The sequence below is a fragment of the Phoxinus phoxinus genome (genome assembly GCF_949152265.1).
Source record: "Phoxinus phoxinus genome assembly, chromosome: 14".
Classification (NCBI taxonomy): domain Eukaryota; kingdom Metazoa; phylum Chordata; class Actinopteri; order Cypriniformes; family Leuciscidae; genus Phoxinus; species Phoxinus phoxinus.
In genome coordinates, this window is record NC_136889.1 from 8,082,340 (window position 1) to 8,106,292 (window position 23,953).

At 37.8% G+C, this 23,953-nt stretch overlaps 4 protein-coding genes across 9 annotated transcripts; all 4 read left to right on the top strand.

Moving 5' to 3' along the window:
• The first annotated feature begins 388 nt into the window (after nucleotides 1-388).
• LOC307010984 (uncharacterized protein) lies at nucleotides 389-5,853 on the top strand. Of its 5 annotated transcripts, none has more exons than XM_079636171.1 (2): nucleotides 389-668; nucleotides 2,414-5,853. In XM_079636171.1, exon 2 carries the CDS (start codon nucleotides 2,558-2,560, stop codon nucleotides 4,130-4,132), a length of 1,575 nt encoding a protein of 524 aa, XP_079492297.1. In that variant the 5' UTR covers nucleotides 389-668; nucleotides 2,414-2,557; the 3' UTR covers nucleotides 4,133-5,853. The 5 variants fall into 5 exon arrangements, with proteins under 5 accessions (XP_079492297.1, XP_079492298.1, XP_079492299.1 ...); XM_079636172.1 differs by having other exon boundaries at nucleotides 390-668; nucleotides 2,411-5,853; XM_079636173.1 differs by lacking the exon at nucleotides 389-668 and adding an exon at nucleotides 895-1,525.
• Nucleotides 5,854-6,993: 1,140 nt separating this feature from the next.
• tlr4ba (toll-like receptor 4b, duplicate a) lies at nucleotides 6,994-12,447 on the top strand. 2 transcript variants are annotated; one of them, XM_079636168.1, is made up of 3 exons: nucleotides 6,994-7,073; nucleotides 9,467-9,633; nucleotides 9,718-12,447. In XM_079636168.1, the coding sequence occupies exons 2-3, from the start codon at nucleotides 9,494-9,496 to the stop codon at nucleotides 11,939-11,941; spliced, it is 2,364 nt and encodes a 787-aa protein (XP_079492294.1). In that variant the 5' UTR covers nucleotides 6,994-7,073; nucleotides 9,467-9,493; the 3' UTR covers nucleotides 11,942-12,447. The 2 variants fall into 2 exon arrangements, with proteins under 2 accessions (XP_079492294.1, XP_079492293.1); XM_079636167.1 differs by lacking the exon at nucleotides 6,994-7,073 and adding an exon at nucleotides 9,194-9,396.
• Nucleotides 12,448-16,937: 4,490 nt separating this feature from the next.
• LOC307010983 (toll-like receptor 4) lies at nucleotides 16,938-19,674 on the top strand. Its single transcript, XM_079636170.1, has 3 exons — nucleotides 16,938-17,011; nucleotides 17,093-17,259; nucleotides 17,345-19,674. Exons 1-3 carry the CDS (start codon nucleotides 16,943-16,945, stop codon nucleotides 19,557-19,559), a joined length of 2,451 nt encoding a protein of 816 aa, XP_079492296.1. The 5' UTR covers nucleotides 16,938-16,942; the 3' UTR covers nucleotides 19,560-19,674.
• Nucleotides 19,675-19,757: 83 nt separating this feature from the next.
• On the top strand, nucleotides 19,758-23,547 carry tlr4bb (toll-like receptor 4b, duplicate b). The gene is made up of 3 exons (XM_079636169.1): nucleotides 19,758-19,923; nucleotides 20,401-20,567; nucleotides 20,665-23,547. The coding sequence occupies exons 1-3, from the start codon at nucleotides 19,837-19,839 to the stop codon at nucleotides 22,868-22,870; spliced, it is 2,460 nt and encodes an 819-aa protein (XP_079492295.1). The 5' UTR covers nucleotides 19,758-19,836; the 3' UTR covers nucleotides 22,871-23,547.
• The last annotated feature ends 406 nt before the right edge of the window (nucleotides 23,548-23,953 follow it).

Genomic DNA, 23,953 nt, shown 5'->3' on the forward strand with positions numbered 1-23,953 from the left:
TTCACCCAAAAATTAACATTCTGTTATTAATTACCCTCATGTCGTTCCAAACCCACAAACCTTTTGTTCATCATCAGAACACAAATGAAAATATTTATAATGAAAACTGAGAGCTTTCTGTCCCTCCATTGACGCTTCAAAAAGTTAATAAAAATAGTAAAACTAATTTTACGGCAATAAAAAGCGGTTTAGTCCAAATTTTCTGACAGATTGCATAGCCTTCATTGCATTGAGGCTTTATTCACATTAAAACATTCTGTTTATTGAACATAAATAGCATAAGTGTTAATATTGCTAGTCCATGATACTAATGCATTAACAAACTGAACCTTATTGTAAAGTATTGACCTATTTTTCTTTTTTAAAAATGTAAAATTCGGTTGGGACTGGAGGCGAAGGAGGCTTCCGCCATGACTATAGGGGGTGGTCGAGCGCTTGTTTCTTCACTGCTTTGTTTTTTTTGCTCATGCGCTACAGCATAGTTGGCGCCAGATGATCCGCGGCGCCATCCCGCTACGTACGTACGGAGGGAGGGATAGAGAAAGAGTGACAGAGTGCAAACCGCAACCAGGCAGTACAGACGCAACAAAACGAAGATCTTCAGGCCGTTGACTACGCCGCGACTACCAGCAGCGCATCTCGCAAAAAGGCCATTAACGGGCAAAGAGGTCGGGCATGTTTTTAAAAAAATATATACGTTTATACATGACCGTTTAATGTTTATATGCGTCAGGGTTTGCATACAGTTGCAAGTTAACTTAGCTGGCTAACTAGCGTGCTATATTTGATACAATGTTGTGATTTAATTAACGTTACACCATACGTTGTAGCATTTGCTGCTTGACCAATTTTTGAGCACACTGCGATAAGTGGCGCTCGGTCAGCTTTACCGATGAATTGTGGACGTCACGAAGTTCGGAGGTGTTCAGTAGCAATGGCGGCGGAGGCAGCTAGTGTTCCGCTAGCGAGGCAGCTTAGCAGGACGACAGGCCATGTTTGTTACACACAGCTAAAAATGGGCTAGGACTATAGCATGATAAGCTCCGCTTATAGCTACGCGGTGCTCGTGTCAATTAATTCGGAAGATTTCAAGAATAGCACATAGCCACAAAAGACGTTGAGCACATACTTATTTTGTTTTTAATTCGACGCCACAAAACAAAAACGCGTTATGTAAGAAGGGGGGCGCCTTCCCGGGCTTTCGCGAATAGCGTAAGTTACATCTGTGATTAGCCATTAACTCGAGCAGTTTGCCTTATGTCATGATAATCTTGCGTTTTTAGAGCTATGACAGCACAGCTTCGCAGCGAGCAATCGAACTAAACTATTATTATGACCTGTTTTATTTGCGTTTCCTAACGTTGCGTATTGTATCTGCGTGAGGGGCGGAAGCTAGTCGCGGCGGCCATTTTACAGCTAGTTAGCTGATCCAACCTCCGGCGGACAAGATGCCCACCGTTAAACTCGCTGTATTTTCTAGTAGCTGTAGCGTAAGTCTCTACGTGACTGTACGGCACTAAAAAGTGTATGTATGACTAAAAAATTACAAATTAAGCCCAGATTTAAGCCAGCCTGTCAGCTTTTCGACCCTGTATCATTTTATGATACAGCTATAGTGCTAGTTAGCCAGCTAGTTAGCTGATAATGCATGCTCAAGGAAGCTACATAGCAGCTATTTAGCCAGCTAACATAACGTTAGCCAACAGTGACAAACCAGCAATTTGTGAAAAGTGTAAACATGGGGTTTAGTTTGTTTTATATATGATGCATGTTTAAGGAGTTAGCTGTGATTCAGTGCGGCTCATTTGAGAAAATGTAAATATCTAAACTGTAGGTTCATGAATACCTAGCCTGTCAAGTTAGCCTAATATAAACTACCCACAGGCTAACTTTAGCCAATTTGTAGCTACTGATATTTCTGCTAACTAGCTTTATGGTTGTTTCTAGAGTAGGCTCATGTTTACATTTTTTTTAAAGAATTTTTTTTGTGTGTGCAAACTATGATGTAACTTATATACCTCAGTTCATAGTGCTGTTCATCTATGCAACACTATTTCTACATTAGAATGATGTTGATTTTTGGCTTTGTTTATCCATCATTTTATTCAGTTGTCTCTTTTTTTACCCCCCAAGTTTACTGCTATACATTTAATCTTGCATATTCCCCATTTAGTTGAATCTGTTTGTATCTTTGTCACATTAAATAGCATAAATTCGTTTTTTGATTAATTATTACTTTCAAGATAATTAGTGAGATCACTACTTAAGTCTCTGTAGGCTATGTTTTGCATACCTTACTTTTACTTTTAATGTTTATCAAGCTGAAAGTTAGCCTAAAGATTTTCATCAGAAATGTTTCTTTATCATTATGCAGATCATTATCAGAGTTTAAAGGTGTTTCTTCTTCCAGCAGGCAGGACTGCTCCTGACTCGAGAACTGACTGAGCCTGCGGCAGGCAACCCTTAAAGTTTCTTTGCAAGAAAGCGGTGCTCGTAGAGCAACGCTAAGTTTTACTTAACCGGGAAGACGGAAGTCGTCAGGCTGGAGTGCGTCCTGATGGCTGAGTCAGAGACTGACTGTGACACACCAGGTCTCGATACATTGGGATCTGAGTGTGTCATAGCCCATACTCAAGTTGGTGACTTGCATTATGGAGCGGAGACTGAGATTATGACTCAAGAGGACAAAAGACTTGACCTGGAGGCCATTCATGGTGATTTAGGGGCTGTGACCTGTGTGGATGTGGTAACAGAAACGGACCATGACTATATTAAATCTGAAATACACCACGATCATCATCAGTATTTCAGCAGTGCAGAAATAAAAGGCAATGAGCATTTGCTCGGTGAGGTGCTGTTAAAGACAGAGTTGGGTGGTGGAGAACATATTGTAAAGGTGGAGTCTGACCATGGAGGCGAGCTTACGGTGGAGTCAGAGAATGGCGTTATCATCCACGAAGCCCATGGCCTGCAATGCAGTGAGTGTGGTGAGATTTTTGACTGTATGTCTGATCTGCACGAACACTTTGAAATCCACAAAGCCACTCACCCCTACATTTGCGTCCACTGTGGTGAGAGCTTTGCTATTGAAGCCAGCCTAAGAAGTCACATGAGGATTCACATGAAAGAGAAAAGTTACACCACTGGTCTTGAGATGGTTGGTAAAGGAGTCATTGATGCATTCAACTTGAAACCGCACCAGATGATGCACTCTCCTGAAAAGCCGCACAGATGTTCGGAGTGTGGTAAAAGCTTCGCTGCCGCCATCACTCTCCGGGAGCACATGAAAATGCATTCAGATGACAAACCCTACAAATGCACCCAATGCCGAAAAAGCTTTGTGCGCAGACGCCATCTCAAAAAACATCAAGAGCTGCATGCCCATGACAAGCCCTTTACATGTCTTCAGTGCGGGAAAGGCTTTACGACGGCTTCCAATCTTAAACAGCACCAGAAGACTCATGCTGGTGAAAAGCCGCACAGATGCACCCAGTGTGGAAAGTGTTTTGCCGCCGCGGCCACGTTGAGAGAGCATCAGAGAATCCACTCAGGAGAGAAGCCTTACAAGTGCACCCAGTGTCGAAAGAGCTTTGTCAGGAAACGTCACCTCAAGAAGCATCAGCTGGTTCATCAGGGTGGAAAGCCCTACCGGTGTTCTCAGTGCGACAAGGGTTTCAACCATTCCTCTTCATTGTCACGGCACCACAAGGTCCACTTGGAGGCCAAAATGTATGCCCAGGGCGATAAGGATTTCCCCTTTGATACTTCGATGAAGAGGGGAATGCATGCAGGTGAAAAGCCATACAGCTGCAACCATTGTGAGAAGAGCTTCAATCACTCATCATCACTATCCAGGCATCAGAGAACTCATTCTGATGGAAAGTCCTACACCTGTGCTCAATGTGGGAAGAGGTTCAATCATCCCTCATCTCTCGCAAGGCACCAGCGGGTTCATTTGGAGGATAAGTCGACTTACAGCGCTATTGCCACAGGAAAGGGATTCCCCCACACTACCATCTTGAAACAGAGAATCCTTCAGAGTGAGAAACCTTATAGGTGCGCTCAGTGTGGAAAGGGTTTCAACCATTCGTCCTCTCTGTCTAGGCATCACAGAATTCACATTGATCAATAAGCTTGTTTCCCTTTCCACCACAAGTGGTGTGCTACCATTCATCCAATGATTCAGGCCAGCTTGTAATGTTAAAGGGTTTGGCTAAAGATGCAAGAAAATCCAGGAAGTCAGTGTGGACCTGCTCTAAGGGAACTTGTTCTAAAATCAAGTCCTTTGACTTTTTAAAGAGGAATAAATTAGAATTTGGTATGATTGACACTGAAATCCCCTGTGTAATGTGCACATGACTAGATACATATGTAATTCTGGAACTTGGTGTTTGATTAAAACCATAGACAAAACATATTGAGATTCCATCATCACTGACTTGTGCTCTAAGCTGGTTTTGGAAGTTTATCGAAGCCTGGCACAATCTTGAAATTGAGAATTAGGTCAAGTCGGTTGAGTGGCAGACAATTAAGAAAATAGTCTAGATGCAACGATTCACTCCCCTAGTCTGTATCTTTTAACCATCTCTGCATCATTAATGGGTTGAGAAACTGATATCATGTGTAAATATATGTTGAATTTCTTTTATATAGATAATATGTATAGGTAAGTAGTGCTGTAATTTTCTGAAAATGGAGCATTTTTTGATGTATGATCCAGTTAGTCTTATCCATCTCTTGTCAGTGAAGTGGGATGGTGCTTTCAGGGGGTGTCACTAGTTTTGAACAAGCTGTCCTGTAAAATATAAAGGCTGTATTAATAATCAAACCCCTCACGATGCAAACCAACGGAGTCTGTTACTCCCTGAAGTTCATTCATGCACAAAGGTGAGGGGCAAGAAATCTAATCCACATCGTCAAGAAAAATAGATCTTGTTCATAAAGGGTCAACCCAATAAAATCAGGTAATCTATACATTTTTCTTTTGGGAAATTGGGTTTAACTTTTCATGGTGCCAGTTTTCAATGGACATCTGAATTATATAGCTGATTTTGTTATACAAGGCAAACTTGGTACAGCCTAAGTGTTCCCCTAAATATCTTTAGTGCTTCTCCCTGCTGCCAGTGGCTGACTGCGCATTTAAGATTTTCTGCAGACAGCAGTGTGTATAGAGTATCAACATTTATTAATAATAATAATAATAATAATAGATTGTGTATACTTTATCCAAATACAAAATATAGCTTGCTTTTTTTTTTTAAATAGTTTGATTCTTTTTCTCACCTTAATCCATTGGTTTGTGCTTTCTATTTACAGTTCTGTGTATGGAGAAAATATTTTACAAATGGATGTATTTTTTTAATAAGGTTTGGGTAATTGAAAGGGAAATGAAAGGAATACTGTTTTTATGGGAGTGAACATTGTATCAGAACTATTCTCATTCTTTTCCATTGGATAACAAATCTGCTTCATCACGTAGCATAGGTTTATTCATTGTGTTAGTTAGGTGCCTTATTGCATGCCGTGTAGAAATGTATGCTGAGCTATAATAGAAAAAAAAAAAAGGTTTTGGCTCCCGCTCCCTTTTTGTTTCTTTACATACTAATCAATGTTTTAATTTGTTTTAGTTTTTTTTTTTTTTGCTTCTCTGTACATGAGTGTTTACGCTGTTACTTATGTCTTTTAATTTACTGTCAACAAGCCTCTTATAGATTAGAGGTTAAAGAAAGTTACAATGCCATTGATCCATATGTTGATTGCCCTCCTATAATGGTCTATTCTTGTCCCATCTGTCTATTCCCCCATCTTTGAGTGGCTCACATATATGGATAAATAAAGGTTGTTGACTATCAACAGGTTCATACAGTTTTTTTTATAGTACCTTCTTGCATCCATCAAGGTCTACTGTATGTAGTGTCTTTAGTGAATTTAACATTGTTGAAAGGAGATTAATCATGTCATTGAGGATGATACTATATTGATGATTTAATATTTAGAGGGGGTTAAATAAATACAAATCTAATAAAAGGGAATGAAATGGCTATAACCTCAACACTTTCACAAAGGAGTTGTACCTTCAATTATTTATTTTTGTTATTTATTTTTTGATGTGAAGATAAAATCAGATTAAGACCCATTGTTGGTGAGGTTATTGCTGAAGCAGAGTTACTTGACTCACAGTTGCGGACTGAAGTTGTCAATAAGACCTTGTTAGATTTGTGTCCAGGGCCATCTTCTGGTTGATCGTGTTCATCATTGGTCAGTGATTAATTACAAGATTACATATGTATATTTTCTTAATTTTCAAAGATACTCTATGTAACTTTTTTTCCCAAAGTGTATATAATGAGGGAGTATATTGTGAATCCACAGTATGCCTATTAGAAGTGTTTATATTCTGCCTATTTTCGATCAACCTCTGTGGAGTAGCCCAGTACTGCGTGACTCGTCATATACATAAACAGAGAAGCCGCTCTGGCTGCAATTTTCTATCCCAAGACGCATGCAGTTTTGTTAATTAAATTCTAGAGTGGCAAAAGTTGCGTAGTGTACCTTTAAAGTATTAATAATCCACACCATCAACACTGTTACTCTACAGCTATTGTGAATCTGAATATCAGATTAGGGCCATTCGTTTTTAAACAGCAGCCAGTCACGTTTCCTATGTTGGTGATGGTTTGGAATTGTTACTGGAGATCAAGCATACACCATGTCAGTATTATTAATTCATGGTTTATATATGTATCTCAGAAGTAATTTTCTTTACAAAACATGTTTTTTTTATTTTTCAACAGTTTATTTTTGTCAATTCATTTGGGATATTCTGGATATTACTTTTTACCAGATAAGCACATGCCTGCTTCTTTTGATGATGTATTTTTTCCCCAAATTCTCCAATTTTAAACCTATTGCATTTGTTTGTCATATGAGATGAACTCAAGCGGGACTAGTTCAGAATTATTTTTATATATATATTTGTACGACAGGTGGAGAAAACCTCAAGATGAGTTTCTTCACTACAAGTGCTTTCATTAGTATTGTTTTTTACAGGTGCTGGATAATCATGCACTGAGGTAAGTTTTCTGAATGTGAATCTGTATTTTATTTTATTGCTGTTATTTATTTTAACCTTTCATTACTGAAAATCTGCACTAATGCATGGGAAGAAACCTATTACATACCACCCAGTGTTCCTCCATCAGTTCAAACTGGGTGTCAGTTTTAATGTTTTGAAAATAATACTTTCTACACTGTAACTAAATTGATTCTTACTGGAAACCCTAATACATATTTTGGACCTGGATGCTTGAATTCTTTACATAAACTACAATGATTCGTTATTGTGGATGTTGGTCTCACATCCTTAAAGCTTCAAATGATTAGTTTGTATTACTCGGATAATGTAGGTCATTTAATATTTCTGTTGTAAAACAGTTGTTAAATGTTTAGCTACTGTAGCATATATCTTACCACTCTTTAACTGAATGAATTCATGGTCGGTGAACAGTAAAATCCACCTTCAGTTCTGAGCATGTAGGTGGTTTTCAAATTTCCCACAAATCTTTATTTTTTGTTGTCGTTGCAGAATTCTGTCAAATTGCTTTAAAACAGAAGTCAGGCTCCTCAGTCACAAACTTTTCATTCAAATTATTTTAATCTGTTTCTCTGACCTAAAGAAAATCCATTAGTCATTTTGTAATATTGAATCATTAACTGTTGTTCTATTATGAAACAAGTGTAGCAGTGTAGGCTACTTCTGCAGTTTCAGATCCCACCAATCAGAAAGTCTTGGCATGTTAGAAAAAAAAAAACATAGGCTATAGTATTTGTTAGCCCACCTGCGGGCCTCTGAGGCCCAGAGCATAAGTCATTTTTCATGGATGATGTTGGAGTCATGCTGTAACGTTTTAAATGGTAATAATAAATGTGAGGACGATGAGGACATCTGCTGGTCAAAAACGTCTAACGTCAGTGGCAAGACTCAGCAACTAATGACTATAAATGCACGAATGAACTGGGAAGTTTGCTGTCTGCCTCTGTTGAGTGGTTTGTAATTGTAACCCAGTTTAGCTTCGTTTTGATTCTTACTATCATTCTTTTTCGTATACACTGCTGAATATAAGTAAGGGCCCCTAAGTTTACCCGGCACGGTTTTCAGCCGTGCCGTTCAAAACGGTTGAGTTTTGGTCGTTCATTATAGGCTACACCACAATTGGTTGTTTTTTAGTGACTAACAACACTCAACTTCTTCAAGTGGTGTGTACATGTCCATAATATTACCCCAAGACTCCTGGCTGAGTTGGCTTGTTTAATGCCGTGTGTCCACCAAACAGGTTTTTACACGGCTGAAAATGCCAGGAGCTCTTCTGAAAACATCTTACTGGGCACGCTTGATATGGCTTTGGTTGCAATGCTGCCTACCTAATAGACCAAAGCTGAACGAAATGTTCCTCCAAGCACAATTTTTCATATTGTGAATATGAAACAATATGGTATTCTGGGGAAGTCATCTGTACAGACATACTCAGAGACCAGTAATATTAAAACTTCTTGCTAAAATAATTTTGTTGTTGCATGTAATGTGTTAGTTGTCCCGTCCCTCCTCCACTGTGATTGAACGGTTGGGTAAAAAGCCGACCATAAAAATACTTTTTGATTTTATTAAATAAATAGCCTACATGGCACTCCCATTGCAGCAATAAAAAAAAAAGGCTAAATGTAAAAACTCACCATGCATGCAGCATTGTTTCATTAGCTGCAGTAAATTGCTTTAAACTGCGCAGTGCACCCCAATTAAATGTATTTCCAGCATCCAAAATCAAAATTTTGCAAAGGAATTTTCCTATGATGCAATGATTGTATGAAAAGATAAAGCTAATAACTGAATATTTAACTTTATACTATGTATTCAACAAGTTCAACTTTGCAGAATCTCAACAACTACCTGTTCATGCAGATTCATGCTTTATAACATCAGGAAAATTCAAAACGTCTCTTCTGCAGTTCTGCAATGCAATGCAATCTCTACTGCTTGATTTTCATGTTTAGATGATCCATGCTTTAAATAAAAGTGTTGCCTATACAAATAAATGGACACATAAAATCCTTATTCATTTTACATGAATTGAGGCAGTTCAATATATTACAATACATCTATTCAGAAAGGTACTTCTTCATTCAAGATTTACCAAATTAAGCCCGAACCTACTTCTCTATGACATAATTTTGCCCATAGTTCCCCATTGTTGAAAACCATGGCATTTGTTCCTCATATTCAATGATCTTTACTAAGGCTGACTCACATTTTTATGACTGAGATCACTCAAGATGAGTTTCTTCATTATAAGTGCTTTCATGATTTGTTTTTCCATTGGTGCTGGAGAATCATGCACTGCGGTAAGTTTTCTGAATTTAAATCTGTTTTATTACTGGTTTTATGGATAATTATTTATTTATTTTGCTGTAGATTACTGAGAATCTGCACTACTCATGCATGGGGAGAAACCTCAGCTACATACCACCCAGTATTCCATCATCAGTTCAAACTCTGGATTTCAGTTTCAATGTTTTGAAACACTTACAGAAGACTGTATTCCCAGTTTTGTCTTTTCTGCAAGTTCTTGATCTGTCAAGGTAAGGAATGTTATTACTATCTAAAAATCAGCTGTTGTATAATGTGTTGATCTATAAATATTGAATGTATGCATTTACTTTCAGATGCCACATCAAGCACATTGAAAATGATACTTTCTACAATGTGAAGAATTTGACTACTTTGATTCTCACTGGAAACCCTATTGGATATTTTGGACCTGGATGCTTGAATAATTTACATAATCTACAGAGACTAGTTCTTGTGGATGTTGGTCTCGCGTCCTTACAGCTTCAAATGAATAACCTTACTAAGCTGCAGGAACTTAAAGTTGGAACAAATAACATCCAGTCTGTGTCTCTCCCTCCATTCATGAGCTCCTTTAAAGATTTCAGTTTACTTGATCTACATGCCAATAATATATCCATCATCAAAACTGATCACACTGTTGTGTTGCGAAAGATTGGCAGAAACATGACTTTGATTCTCTCTAGGAATCCATTATTACACATTGAACCGGGAGCTTTCAAAGATGTTTATCTCAGAGAGCTGGATATTCGATCTGCCTTTGTTTCATTTGCTGCTCAGAAAGTTGGTCTAAAAGCTCTATATGGTCTTAATGTCAAAAGATTGTTATTTGGAAAGTACAGGGGAGATTTCATATTTCAGTTATCAGATGCTGCTGATGTTTTAGATGGCCTTTGCTCTATCTTTTTCCAGGAAATATATTATTATATTAATGAAAGGCCCAGTGAACCATTTTCTGTCTTTCGCTGTATGATTAATGCCACAAATGTGGTCGTGAAGGAAGGTGTAATTGGTGAAATGGAGTATGTATTTTTTCATGAAATCAAGGAGCTTTACTTGATTTCCAATCTCTTAGATTCTTTGCCAGGTAAACAACTTTCACATCTCCATACTTTAGAAAAACTAGTAATTACACACAACAAGGATCTTATGCATGCTGCAACCTTCATAGACATGCCTAAGCTTCAATATATGGATCTAAGTGCTAACCGAATTACATTAAAACGATGCTGCACAACACTTTTATCTGGCACCCCTCAAATCAGGTATTTGAATTTGAGTCTAAATGCTGAAATTGATCTTGAAGTAGGAGCATTTGATAGACTTGATTCCCTTGAGATTCTAGATTTCCATCATACAAGGGTTGTAGGTATGGGATACCATTCAGTTTCTAACTTAAAGTATTTGAGGTATCTAGATGTTTCTTATTCCAGTATCACTTTTGGTAACATAAATTGCTTTCATGGGCTGAGCAGTCTTAATGTTCTCAAGATGGCTGGAAATAATTTTCAGGGTGATGTAATAAGATATTTATTTAATAATCTCACAGTTCTAGAGCACCTTGACATGTCATACTGTCGTATGGTAGAGTTACACCCAAGCTCTTTTAAAAATCTCAAAAGACTTAGACTTTTGAATCTGAGAGGAAACAATTTAATGACTATAGATTTTCTTATCCACCCAAGCCTGAAACAATTAACATCATTTTATGTTGATAAGAACAGCATTACCAGCATCCCACTTCATGCTCTCCAAAAGTTGCCAGCCAACCTTTCAGAGTTTGATTTGTCCTCCAACCCCATCGATTGCTCCTGCTCCCAGACAGATTTTATGTTGTGGATCATCCAAAATCAGAACATTTTGAAGCAATCAGAAAATATTTTCTGCAAAACCTTGTCACCAAGCTCAGATTTTAGAGCAGTGGACTTTGACATTGACAGCTGCGTGCAAAAGAAAAGACTCACAATTGTTTTATCGTTGTGTTTTGTTTTATTAGTAGTTGTGTTATCAGTCTTGGCTTATAGGTTCCAGTTTCATCTTCAGTATTGCTGTATTCTACTGAGAGGCTACAGATCACCTGGACAACAAGAATGTTCCTATGATGCATTTGTGATTTTCTCCAGCTATGATGAAGTCTGGGTCATGAATGAACTGATGGAGAATCTGGAGAACGGTGTTACACCTATTCATCTTTGCCTTCACATGCGGGACTTTCAAGCAGGGAAGTCTATCGCCTCCAACATTATTGATGAAGGAATAATGGGCAGTCGTAAAGTCATTGTGGTTGTGTCTCAACACTTCATTGATAGTTCCTGGTGTCGCTTTGAGTTTGAATTGGCGCAGTCCCGGTTTATGATGGAACGCAATGCCAACATCATCATCGTCATTCTGGAAGATGTGGAAGAGACGAAGACTAAGAAAGTGTTTGGTCTTCATAAGCATCTGAAAAAGAACACGTACTTGAAGTGGAGCAGGGACCCTTTGAGTAACATGAGATTCTGGATACGGCTCAGGAGAGCTATTATTGCCACAAAACAATAATATTGTTTAGAAAATAGATAATTCTTATGTATCCCTTGGATAGTTTGTCAGTACAGCTTTCTAGTCATTTTATAGAAGCTCAAGCTTTAGTAACAGCTTTGACCTAATCATTGTGTGTATTTTTTATTAAATAAACTGGTGCTTAATTTTTTTAGCCATGCATTTAAATAAGTACTGTTGCATTTTATGATATATTCAACCATTTTTTGGCAAAGATGTTATTATTCGTTGTAAATACTGCAAACAATGGGCTTCAGAAATGGAACAACTTCCCTTTTGGAACAAACATGAAAAACTACAACAATAGAGTGTAAACTAATTTTTCAAATGCTATGTGCTTTACAGTGAAACCGATTCAAGCTCCACTCCCAGTGATATGTGTATTTGTTGTTAACAGAAAAATACATAGTTTACTGTATGATGATACTGTAAGCTGAATTTCCTTCATCCTGACGACGTAATTTGTTCTTTGTCACTTTTCTTCTTTTTTGAAAGTTTTCCATAGATTTTGCACAGAATCTTTAATTGCAATTATTGCATCAAAGAAAAATATCTCCCTAAATCTTAATTATTTTGCGAGCACACTAAAAAGTTGCACAGTGTCTGAAACATCTGTCTTGTTACTCATAATCACAAGCAGTGTAAAGTTTAACCAGGTGTTAAATTAGTTTTTTAATTTATAACATGGCTCTCTTGAATGCTTGATTATGATTGGTAAGTTGCAGTCAAATATTCCTGAATAATCACTTATCAATATCATAGTGTCTGAAATGTCATACTTTTACTAGTAGGTAGGCTACTACATTTAATTTGAAACTTGCTTCACAACCGTTAAAACTTGTTCTGGTATGAATGCAATCCGGACTTACTACATCTGCCATATACTGTCACTGTCCTGTGAAAAACAGCATCAGTTGCATCACTTCACTGCTATTCACGTCCTCTCAGTTGCCTCATGGCACAGGAAAGTGTCCAGATGATGCACACTTAATCTCACCGGAAGTAGTCATCCGGGGACGTCTTGTCTATTGTTTTATTAATAGGCCTACTATGAATTTGGACATAGTAGTATGCCTAGGCTACTTTGCGTACACACAGTTTTTCATAAACTATAGTATGGAAGTAGGCATATTTGAACTAAGGGTATGCTGTAGGCTTGTGAAACAGAAACCGATCTCCCACCGGTGCTACTTTCAAGTGTCTCGTAGTCGTATCACTGCGCGGCCTCTTCCTCTTCCTCTCATACAAACACAACTAGAATAGGTAAGTGGCGCCACCTTGCTTCTCACAATAGTTAAGTTAGCCTCAGAGGACTTTAGTATTGTAATCATAGACATGTATAAAGGCTAGATGGCTCAAGGCGGAGTCAGCTGTGTCACTTTGGCGGCCATCTTAGGTCAGGAGACTGCGCTGCTGCTCCCTGCTGCTGTGGACGGAAGGTGAGTGACAAATGCTCGTAACTTGCTGAATTCTTGACGGATTTACAAACGGTTTGGTTTATTACAAACCTTATTAAAGTGGCTATGATTTGTGCTGATGCCGATGTTTAAATTGTAGCTTCACGTTTTGAGAAACGCTTAACATTGCAGCGTAGCTGTGTGTTTCATGGCATCCCTGACGTTTATGACACACCAAGCCGTTTGAAAATCGGTTGAAAATTGAGCAAAATATAGTTATTTCAGCACTACATGCACAATAGACTTTAATGTTATAACTGGACGAGCGGTCCTGTCCTAAGATGGCCGCCGTGTGACGTCGTCGGGTCCCATTGGCTCTCAGCGCCGGTAAGCCATCTAGCCTTTATACATGTCTATGATTGTAATAGCCTGATGACAGCTATCATTAAATCCTTTGATCCCTCCCTTGATTATATTGTGATGTTGTTTCAGCAACTTCTTAGCAGAAGCTTCAACCACAATCTGTAGAAACAGAATGTGCTTTAATGCCAAGTTTACACACGCACATGCGCACGCACGCACACACGCAGAAAAAAAGAAGTACAGACATGGGATATAGACAATAAATGGAATATAACACAATAATTTATAGGCAATACAATAAAACACAATACAGTAATAAAAAATCTAGAAAATACACAATGGACAGAATTATTTAAATACAGATATATGCTATATGCAGATTTACATGTGTAAAATCCAAAGTGATTTCTGTAGGCCTTTTTCTCATTCTGGAGGTGTAAAATTCTTGGAGGTTGGGCAGGGGGCACCAATATTTCTCTCAGCAGTCCTGACGGTCCGTTGTAGTTTCCTTCAGTTCCACTTGGTGGCTGAACAGCCGAACAGTTTGAAAACAACCATGAATTGGTAATCAAAAGTACATTTGAGGATGCTGGGGACATCTGCTGGTCAAATTTGCAGTGGCAATAGTCTAAACACAAGCAGCTACAATAATGCTTGGGAAATTACAGCAAATTAATTTGCAAGGTATTGTTTATGCATTGTTGGGAGGAGTTACTTTGCAAGATGTGTACACATAATTTGATCATAACAAATCCAAACCAACTTAAATAATGACTAAGAACTAAACTAAATAGGGGATATTAATACACAGGGCAATGAGGGAGAAAACAAGGAACAAATCCATTTCTAAGGCAATTGAGAAAACAGGAGAAATAATAATTAATTAATAATAATTTGTTACATTTATATTTTCTGGGTACTTAAAGCGCTTTACAAATGGGAAATCTCCTCAACCACCACCAATGTGCAGCATCCACCTGGACGATGCGACGCCAGAACACCCACCACACACCAGCTTATTGGTGGAGAGGAGACAGTGATGAAGCCAATCAGTAAATGGGGATAATTAGGAGGCCATAATAGACAGGGGCCAAGGGGCAAATTTGGCCAGGACACCGGGGTTACACCCCTACTCTTTTTCGAAGGACATCCTGAGATTTTTAATGAGCACAGAGAGTCAGGACCTCGGTTTAAGGTCTCATCTGAAGGACAGTGCTCTCTGAAAGTATAGTGTCCCCGTCACTACACTGGGGCGTTAGGACCCACACAGACCACAGGGTGAGCGCCCCCTGCTGGCCTCACTAACACCTCTTCCAGCAGCAACCTGGTTTTCCCAGGAGGTCTCCCATCCAGGTACTGGCCAGGCTCAGCCCTGCTTAGTTTCAGTGGGCAACCAGTCTTGGGCTACAGGGAGATAATATGGCTGCTGGCTTAAAGTAAAAACAGGAACCAAAGGGAACAGAAATACATATACGTGACAGTACCCCTACACCACCCCCCTCCGAAAGGCGGTTGCTGACACCTACACGGAGCATAAAAAACAACAAGGAACAGTTTAGGTGAGTGATGTCTGAAGGGTGTACGAGATGGAGGGAGGGGCTGGGAAGACTAAAGCCTTGTTCATACTGTCAGTCCAAATGTTTGTGCATATTGTGATAAGAATCTGACCACATTTAGAAAATATTGAAGGTGGTCTAGCAAGGCCCCAGTGGTGTCCTTCATGGGGTGAGACAGCCTCTGTCCAAACGACAATAGAATTCATTCAGATTGTCAGCCAGTTGTTGGTTCCCATTGCGGTGATGTAAGGTAGCCTCCAGACTGTGTCCACCAAGTGTTCTTTCCTGTGGTCAGCTTTTTTAAAAAAATTGCTGCAATTGTAGTGCAATGTATTTAATACAGGCATTTATTCCTGTCACCGAAAGAAAATAAAAATTCAGCTTTGGGTAAAACACGGTGCTAGTCACTGCTACTTTTTACCCAGCCATCCAATAACAAATTGGCAATAAATTAATTATGAATTATTTAATTTAGCAAGAAATTTATATTGCTGGTCTCAGAGTATGTCTGTACCAGATGACATACCAGGACTGCCACAATATTAATATGAAAAATAATGCTTGGAAATTTAGTTTGCCATCAGTCTACTAAGTAAGCAGCAGTCATGGCAACCAAAGCAATCTTAAGCACACCTAGCTGTGTTGTCAGAAGAGCTTGCTGAAAAAGCTTTGGTGGACATATGGCCTAAAGCAAGCCAGCTCAGTTGAGAATCGTGGGGTAGTATTCTAGCCTGGGTTTGCCCATGCTGCCTTGCGCGCATCGCGATTTTATTCACGCTGCTAGGCAGCCTGGATACCATGGATCAGATTTTCGCCTCAGCGAGGGGACCAATCACAGAACGGGGAGGGAGCAGCAAGACGATGACGACGTCTATGCGACACACCAAAGCAGTTTGTTTATATCAACATGTGCACTGCAGATTTACCTTCTACCCTCTTTGTCTTGCACAAACGGCAATAGTCGCTGAACGCCATCGTGTACACATAAACCTATGACCCATCGTCTTCTTCCTCGTCGAATTTCTGTCGCTCTACATACGTCATCTGGTATAATTGAAACGACTGGCTACGAGCTACGTACAGGCGCATTTGATAGACATTCGTAGAGCCCAATAAACGGCTCTGGGCATTCGTAAACCACGCCTCAAATACGAGAAAATTAACATGTGGCTCCCAGACCACGTCTCAATGAGACGAGGTCTGACGTTAGCCAGGCTAGTAGTATTCAACAACCAGTTCAACATTGCAGAATCTCAACAACTGCCTGTCATGCAGACTCAAGCTTTATAACATCAGAAAAATCAGGCCTTACCTGTCTGATCATGCTCCACAGCTCTAGTCCTGCCACCTGTCATCTCCAAACTACTCGTCTGAAATACTGTTTTTGCTGGCCTTCTAAGCGCAGAGGATCCAGAGTGCTTTGAATTAAATTAAAGTGTTGCCTATACAAATACATAAAGTTGTCCTTATTAAACTTATATGAATTGCAGAGGCAATTACAATACATCTATTCAGAAAGGTACTTCTTCATTCAAGATTTAACAAATGAAGCATAAGCTTACTTCTCTATGACATCTTTTTGTCCATAGTTCCCCATTGTTGAACACCATGGCATTCGTTCCTCATATTCAATGATCTCAAACAAGGTTGGCTCACATTTTTATGACCGGTTGAGATCACTCAAGATGAGTTTCTTTACTGTAAGTGCTTTCATGATATTTTTTTCCATAGGTGCTGGAGAATCATGCACAAAAGTAAGTTTTAAATCTGAATTGAAATATGTGTTCTGCATTACTGCTGTGAAATTTTAACATTTACTTAAAAATGAACCTTAGATTACTGAGAATCTGCACTACTCATGCATGGGAAGAAACCTCAGCTACATACCACCAACTATTTCTCCATCAGTTCAAACTCTGGATTTCAGTTTTAACGTTTTGAAACACTTACAGAAGACTGTATTCCCGGTTTTGTCTTTTCTACGAGTCCTTGATCTGTCAAGGTAAGCAATGTAATTACTATCTAAATGTCTTGTTGTATAATGTCTTGTTCTATAAATAATAAGGAATTTATGTATTTACTTTCAGATGCCACATCAAGCATATTGAAAATGATACTTTCTACAATGTGAAGAATTTGACTACTTTGATTCTCACTGGAAACCCTATTGGATATTTTGGACCTGGATGCTTGAATTCTTTACATAATCTACAGAGACTAGTTCTTGTGGATGTTGGTCTCGCGTCCTTACAGCTTCAAATGAATAACCTTACTAAGCTGCAGGAACTTAAAGTTGGAACAAATAACATCCAGTCCGTGTCTCTCCCTCCATTCATGAGCTCCTTTAAAGATTTCAGTTTACTTGATCTACATGCCAATAATATATCCATCATCAAAACTGATCACACTGTTGTGTTGCGAAAGATTGGCAGAAACATGACTTTGATTCTCTCTAGGAATCCATTATTACACATTGAACCGGGAGCTTTCAAAGATGTTTATCTCAGAGAGCATATTCGATCTGCCTTTGTTTCATTTGCTGCTCAGAAAGTTGGTTTAAAAGCTCTATATGGTCTTAATGTCAAAAGGCTGATGTTCGGAAAGAACAGGGATGATAACAAGATTTTCACATCAGATTCAGACTATTTAGATGGCCTTTGCTCCATTTATTTTTATGAGGTATATTATTACATAAAAGAAAGGCCTAGTGGGCAAATTAATATATTTCGCTGTATGATTAACGCCACAATTGTAGCTGTGAAAGGTGGTCTAATTCGTAACGTGTATGTGCCATTTAATGAAATTAAGGAGATTTACTTGATTGACAATCAATTAGATACTGTGCCAGGTAAACAACTTTCACATCTTCATACTTTAGAAAAAGTAGTATTTACACGCAACGTTGCAACCCAAGTTGAAACCTTTATAGATATGCCTAAGCTTCAGTATGTGGATCTGAGTTCAAACCAAATTACATTAACATCATGCTGCACAGAATTTTTTTTGGACACTCATCGAATCAGGTATCTAAATTTGAGTTTAAATCCACAAATCGGTCTTTCTGTTCCAGCATTTGATAGACTTGATTCCCTTGAAATTCTAGATTTCCATCATACAAGGGTTGTAGGTATGGGGTACCGTTCAGTTTTGTCTAACTTAAAGTATTTGAGGTATCTAGATGTTTCTTATTCCAGTATCACTTTTGGTAACATATATTGCTTTTATGGGCTGAGCAGTCTTAATGTTCTCAAGATGGCTGAAAATTATTTTCAGGGTGATGTAATAAGATATTTATTTAATAATCTCACAGTTCTAGAGCACCTTGACATGTCATACTGTCGTATGGTAGAGTTACACCCAAGCTCTTTTAAAAATCTCAAAAGACTTAGACTTTTGAATCTGAGAGGAAACAATTTAATGACTATAGATTTTATTATCCACCCAAGCCTGAAACAATTAACATCATTTTATGTTGATAAGAACAGCATTACCAGCATCCCACTTCATGCTCTCCAAAAGTTGCCAGCAAACCTTTCAGAGTTTGATTTGTCCTCCAACCCCATCAATTGCTCCTGCTCCCAGACAGATTTTATGTTGTGGATCATCCAAAATCAGAACATTTTGAAGCAATCAGAAAATATTTTCTGCAAAACCTTGTCACCAAGCTCAGATTTTAGAGCAGTGGACTTTGACATTGACAGCTGTGTGCACAAGAAAAGACTCACAGTTGTTTTATCATTGTGTTTTGTTTCATTAGTAGTTGTGTTATCAGTCTTGGCTTATAGGTTCCAGTTTCATCTTCAGTATTGCTGTATTCTACTGAGAGGCTACAGATCACCTGGACAACAAGAATGTTCCTATGATGCATTTGTGATTTTCTCCAGCTATGATGAAGTCTGGGTCATGAATGAACTGATGGAGAATCTGGAGAACGGTGTTCCACCTATTCATCTTTGCCTTCACATGCGGGACTTTCAAGCAGGGAAGTCTATCGCCTCCAACATTATTGATGAAGGAATAATGGGCAGTCGTAAAGTCATTGTGGTTGTGTCTCAACACTTCATTGATAGTTCCTGGTGTCGCTTTGAGTTTGAATTGGCGCTGTCCCGGTTTATGATGGAACGCAATGCCAACATCATCATCGTCATTCTGGAAGATGTGGAAGAGACGAAGACTAAGAAAGTGTTTGGTCTTCATAAGCATCTGAAAAAGAACACGTACTTGAAGTGGAGCAGGGACCCTTTGAGTAACATGAGATTCTGGATACGGCTCAGGAGAGCTATTATTGCCACAAAACAATAATATTACATTTACTTTGGATATATTATGTTTTGAATAAATAAACTTTTGTACAATTTTAAGAAGATTTATTGCATGTTATATTTTTCAACCATTTTTCATTAAAGTTATTGCTCCTTTAAAATACTGCAAGTAAAGCGCTTTCTGTTCATCATGGGAATGCACTTTAAATATTTATAACTTCCCTTTTGAAACAAAAGGGAGAAGTGAGAGTAGCTTGCAAGCATACTTCGACAATAGAATACAGATTTATATTAAATGGTATGTGCTTTACATCACAATGATCTTATCATATCGTGAACAGATGATTTTCCTAAGCTCAATCTTGATTCTTGTGAATGCTGGAGAAGGACAGGAATGTACCACGGTAAGAACAATACATAGTTTATATATAGTTATTGTTAATATAGTTAATATATGTGCTTTAAGGCTAGGTCCTTAGAGAATACTATTTGTTTATGCGAGTGTTTATGTATTGTTATTTTGATCGAAGGCTAAAGAATTATAAACATGCCGGACTTCTAAACTTATTTTGTATTTATTCTACGCTCAGGTTCTTTTCATTACATTATATTATATTATATGATCTATCTATCTATCTATCTATCTATCTATCTATCTATCTATCTATCTATCTATCTATCTATCTATCTATCTATCTATCTATCTATCTATCTATCTATCTATCTATCTATCTATCTATCTATCTATCTATCTATCTATCTATCTATCTAATACAAAAGTAAAGAGGCTTTAGGATCTCTCAGACAGAAAAAAATCTGAAATACCAAAAGTATGTTTTAAAAAAAAGAAGGGTATTATTGTGTCTTTGTTTCATTAATAGATAATAAAGAATATGGAATACTCATGTTCTGGGAGAAATCTGACTCACATTCCCAGCAGTCTTCCCTTCACTGTGACGTCTCTGGATTTCAGTTTCAATTTCTTGAACTCTTTACATAAGTGTGTATTTCCTGTATTGTTCAATTTGCAAGTTTTGGACCTCACAAGGTAAATTAATGCTACTGATTATTAATCATAATGCATTACAATTTAAACATGTTAACTATTGTTTAATGTACTAATTTGTAGTCTTCTGGGCTTTCAGATGCCACATCAAGCATATTGAAAATGATACTTTCTACAATGTGAAGAATTTGACTACTTTGATTCTCACTGGAAACCCTATTGGATATTTAGGACCTGGATGCTTGAATTCTTTACATAATCTACAGAGACTAGTTCTTGTGGATGTTGGTCTCACGTCCTTACAGCTTCAAATGAATAACCTTACTAAGCTGCAGGAACTTAAAGTTGGAACAAATAACATCCAGTCCGTGTCTCTCCCTCCATTCATGAGCTCCTTTAAAGATTTCAGTTTACTTGATCTACATGCCAATAATATATCCATCATCAAAACTGATCACACTGTTGTGTTGCGAAAGATTGGCAGAAACATGACTTTGATTCTCTCTAGGAATCCATTATTACACATTGAACCAGGAGCTTTCAAAGATGTTTATCTCAGAGAGCTTCACATACAAGCTGCCTTCGTTTCATTAAATTCACAAAATGGGTTTCTAAATGCTCTTACTGGTCTCAGTGTAGATAAGTTGTTCATGGGAAATTACAGAATGCAATGGAAAATGCAGGGGTCAGATCCGAATTATCTTGATGGTCTTTGTTCATTTAATTTCAATGAAATATATCTTATTCAGAAAGAATTCTCTGATTCTGAACTGCACTTGTTCCATTGTATGATCAATGCGACAAAAATCACAGTGAAAGTTGGATATATCAGAAAAATGGAACATGTTCCATTTCACCGTCTTAAGGAACTGTATTTAGGTCCAAATTTATTATCTGCTGTACCACATGTTTCACACATAAAAAGCTTAGAAAAACTGGTGGTGAAGAATAATATGCCTATATCCTTTATTGGTATTGGTGACCTGTCTCTTCTTCAGCATGTAGATTTGAGTGGAAACTTTTTGATTTTGAAGGACTGCTGTTTCCAATTTTTTCCAAGGACAACAAATATTCGATTCTTGAATCTTAGTCAAAACTCAGAGATAGGGATGGTTAATAAGCCATTTTTTGGACTTGAATTGCTTGAAGTGTTGGACCTCCACCATACAAAACTAGTCATACTTTTTTACCTTGGATTTTTACAAGGTCTAACAAATTTAAAGTATTTGGATATTTCCTACACAAGTATTACTTTAACAAGGTACATGATTTTTCGGGACCTGCAAAATTTGACTGTGCTTAAAATGGCAGGAATCAGTTTCGGTGAAGATAAATTGAGATATCTCTTGCAAAATCTTACACATTTGGAAGTTCTTGACATCTCACACTGTGGCATCGGAGAACTCCCCAGGACATCTTTTACCGGCACACAGAAACTAAGGCATTTATATTTAAGTAAAAACAACCTGATGATTTTGGACTTTCTGGCCCAACCAGAGCTGAAATATCTTGCATCAATGTATATCGATGAGAACAGCATTACCAGCATCCCACTTCATGTTCTCCAAAAGTTGCCAGCCAACCTTTCAGAGTTTGATTTGTCCTCCAACCCCATCGATTGCTCCTGCTCCCAGACAGATTTTATGTTGTGGATCATCCAAAATCAGAACATTTTGAAGCAATCAGAAAATATTTTCTGCAATACCTTGTCACCAAGCTCAGATTTTAGAGCAGTGGACTTTGACATTGACAGCTGTGTGCACAAGAAAAGACTCACAGTTGTTTTATCGTTGTGTTTTGTTTTATTAGTAGTTGTGTTATCAGTCTTGGCTTACAGGTTCCAGTTTCATCTTCAGTATTGCTGTATTCTACTGAGAGGCTACAGATCACCTGGACAACAAGAATGTTCCTATGATGCATTTGTGATTTTCTCCAGCTATGATGAAGTCTGGGTCATGAATGAACTGATGGAGAATCTGGAGAACGGTGTTCCACCTATTCATCTTTGCCTTCACATGCGGGACTTTCAAGCAGGGAAGTCTATCGCCTCCAACATTATTGATGAAGGAATAATGGGCAGTCGTAAAGTCATTGTGGTTGTGTCTCAACACTTCATTGATAGTTCCTGGTGTCGCTTTGAGTTTGAATTGGCGCAGTCCCGGTTTATGATGGAACGCAATGCCAACATCATCATCGTCATTCTGGAAGATGTGGAAGAGACGAAGACTAAGAAAGTGTTTGGTCTTCATAAGCATCTGAAAAAGAACACGTACTTGAAGTGGAGAAGGGACCCTTTGAGTAACATGAGATTCTGGATACGGCTCAGGAGAGCTATAAATCAATAATCTGAGCATGCATGTGAATGTATTGAATTTGATCAAATAAACTGATGCTTTTTTATTTAAACTATAAGAATCTAAAGAAGACATCACATTTTATTTCGTAGTCAATCATTTTTCACAGGGCTGTAATGCTATTGTTTGCTGTGAAAACAGCACACAGGCTTTTTAGATCCTCTTGGCAATGCACTTGAAACAAAAGGGAGAAGTGAAAGTTGCATGCACAATACAGTGTAAACAGATCTTTATCAAACACCATTGTGCTTTGTGGTCAAATAGATTTAAGCCCCACGTCTCATGAATGTGTTACTGGAAACACTGATGTGTATATTTGTAAAGTAAAATTCTATAAATAGCAACAGAAAAGTTAGTTTAGTGCATGATTACTCTATAGCTGAATTTCCAACCTTCTGACTGTCGTTTGTTGTTTTTCTCCTCATTACGTAATAGTTTCACATATCTCTCTCTGAACTTCAAAGTTCACAGAGTTCAAATTTTAATGAAAGAATATTAACTGTACATTTAAAAAAAAAAGTCATGTCCATTATATCGACTATGCTGTAGGCTACTTGTGAGCAATTTAACCGTGGTACACATTTTGAAACTGGATTCTTGAATTCTTTATACATTTCATTTTCTTTGACCTTTTATGTAGATGTGGAAATAAATAAAATGACAAAGTCTCTGGTCTGTGTAATCAAAATTACTTTAAGCTGTTGCATGTGGGCATGATTTAAAGTGGACAATTTTATTAATAAAATATTATTACGTTTATATAAGAAAATTTTGCTTTTATTTTACTATACGTGGCTATTGAATGCTTTATTCTAGGTTTATGAATGTTTCTAAGGTGTAAAATGATTTTATTATTTAAGTAAATGCAGCTAAAGTAGTTCCAGGCAGGTCTTGACCGCATTACAGTTCCATATCACTTTGCTAAATCATTATTTGAGTTATTTTATAGGTCATTACAGCTACAGCAGAAAAAGAACCAAAACCCACAAAGACACTAACCAAGCAAATATATAACAAACAATATGATACAAATGACAAGCTATATCAATGTTTCCCCCTCAAAATCACGTTTAT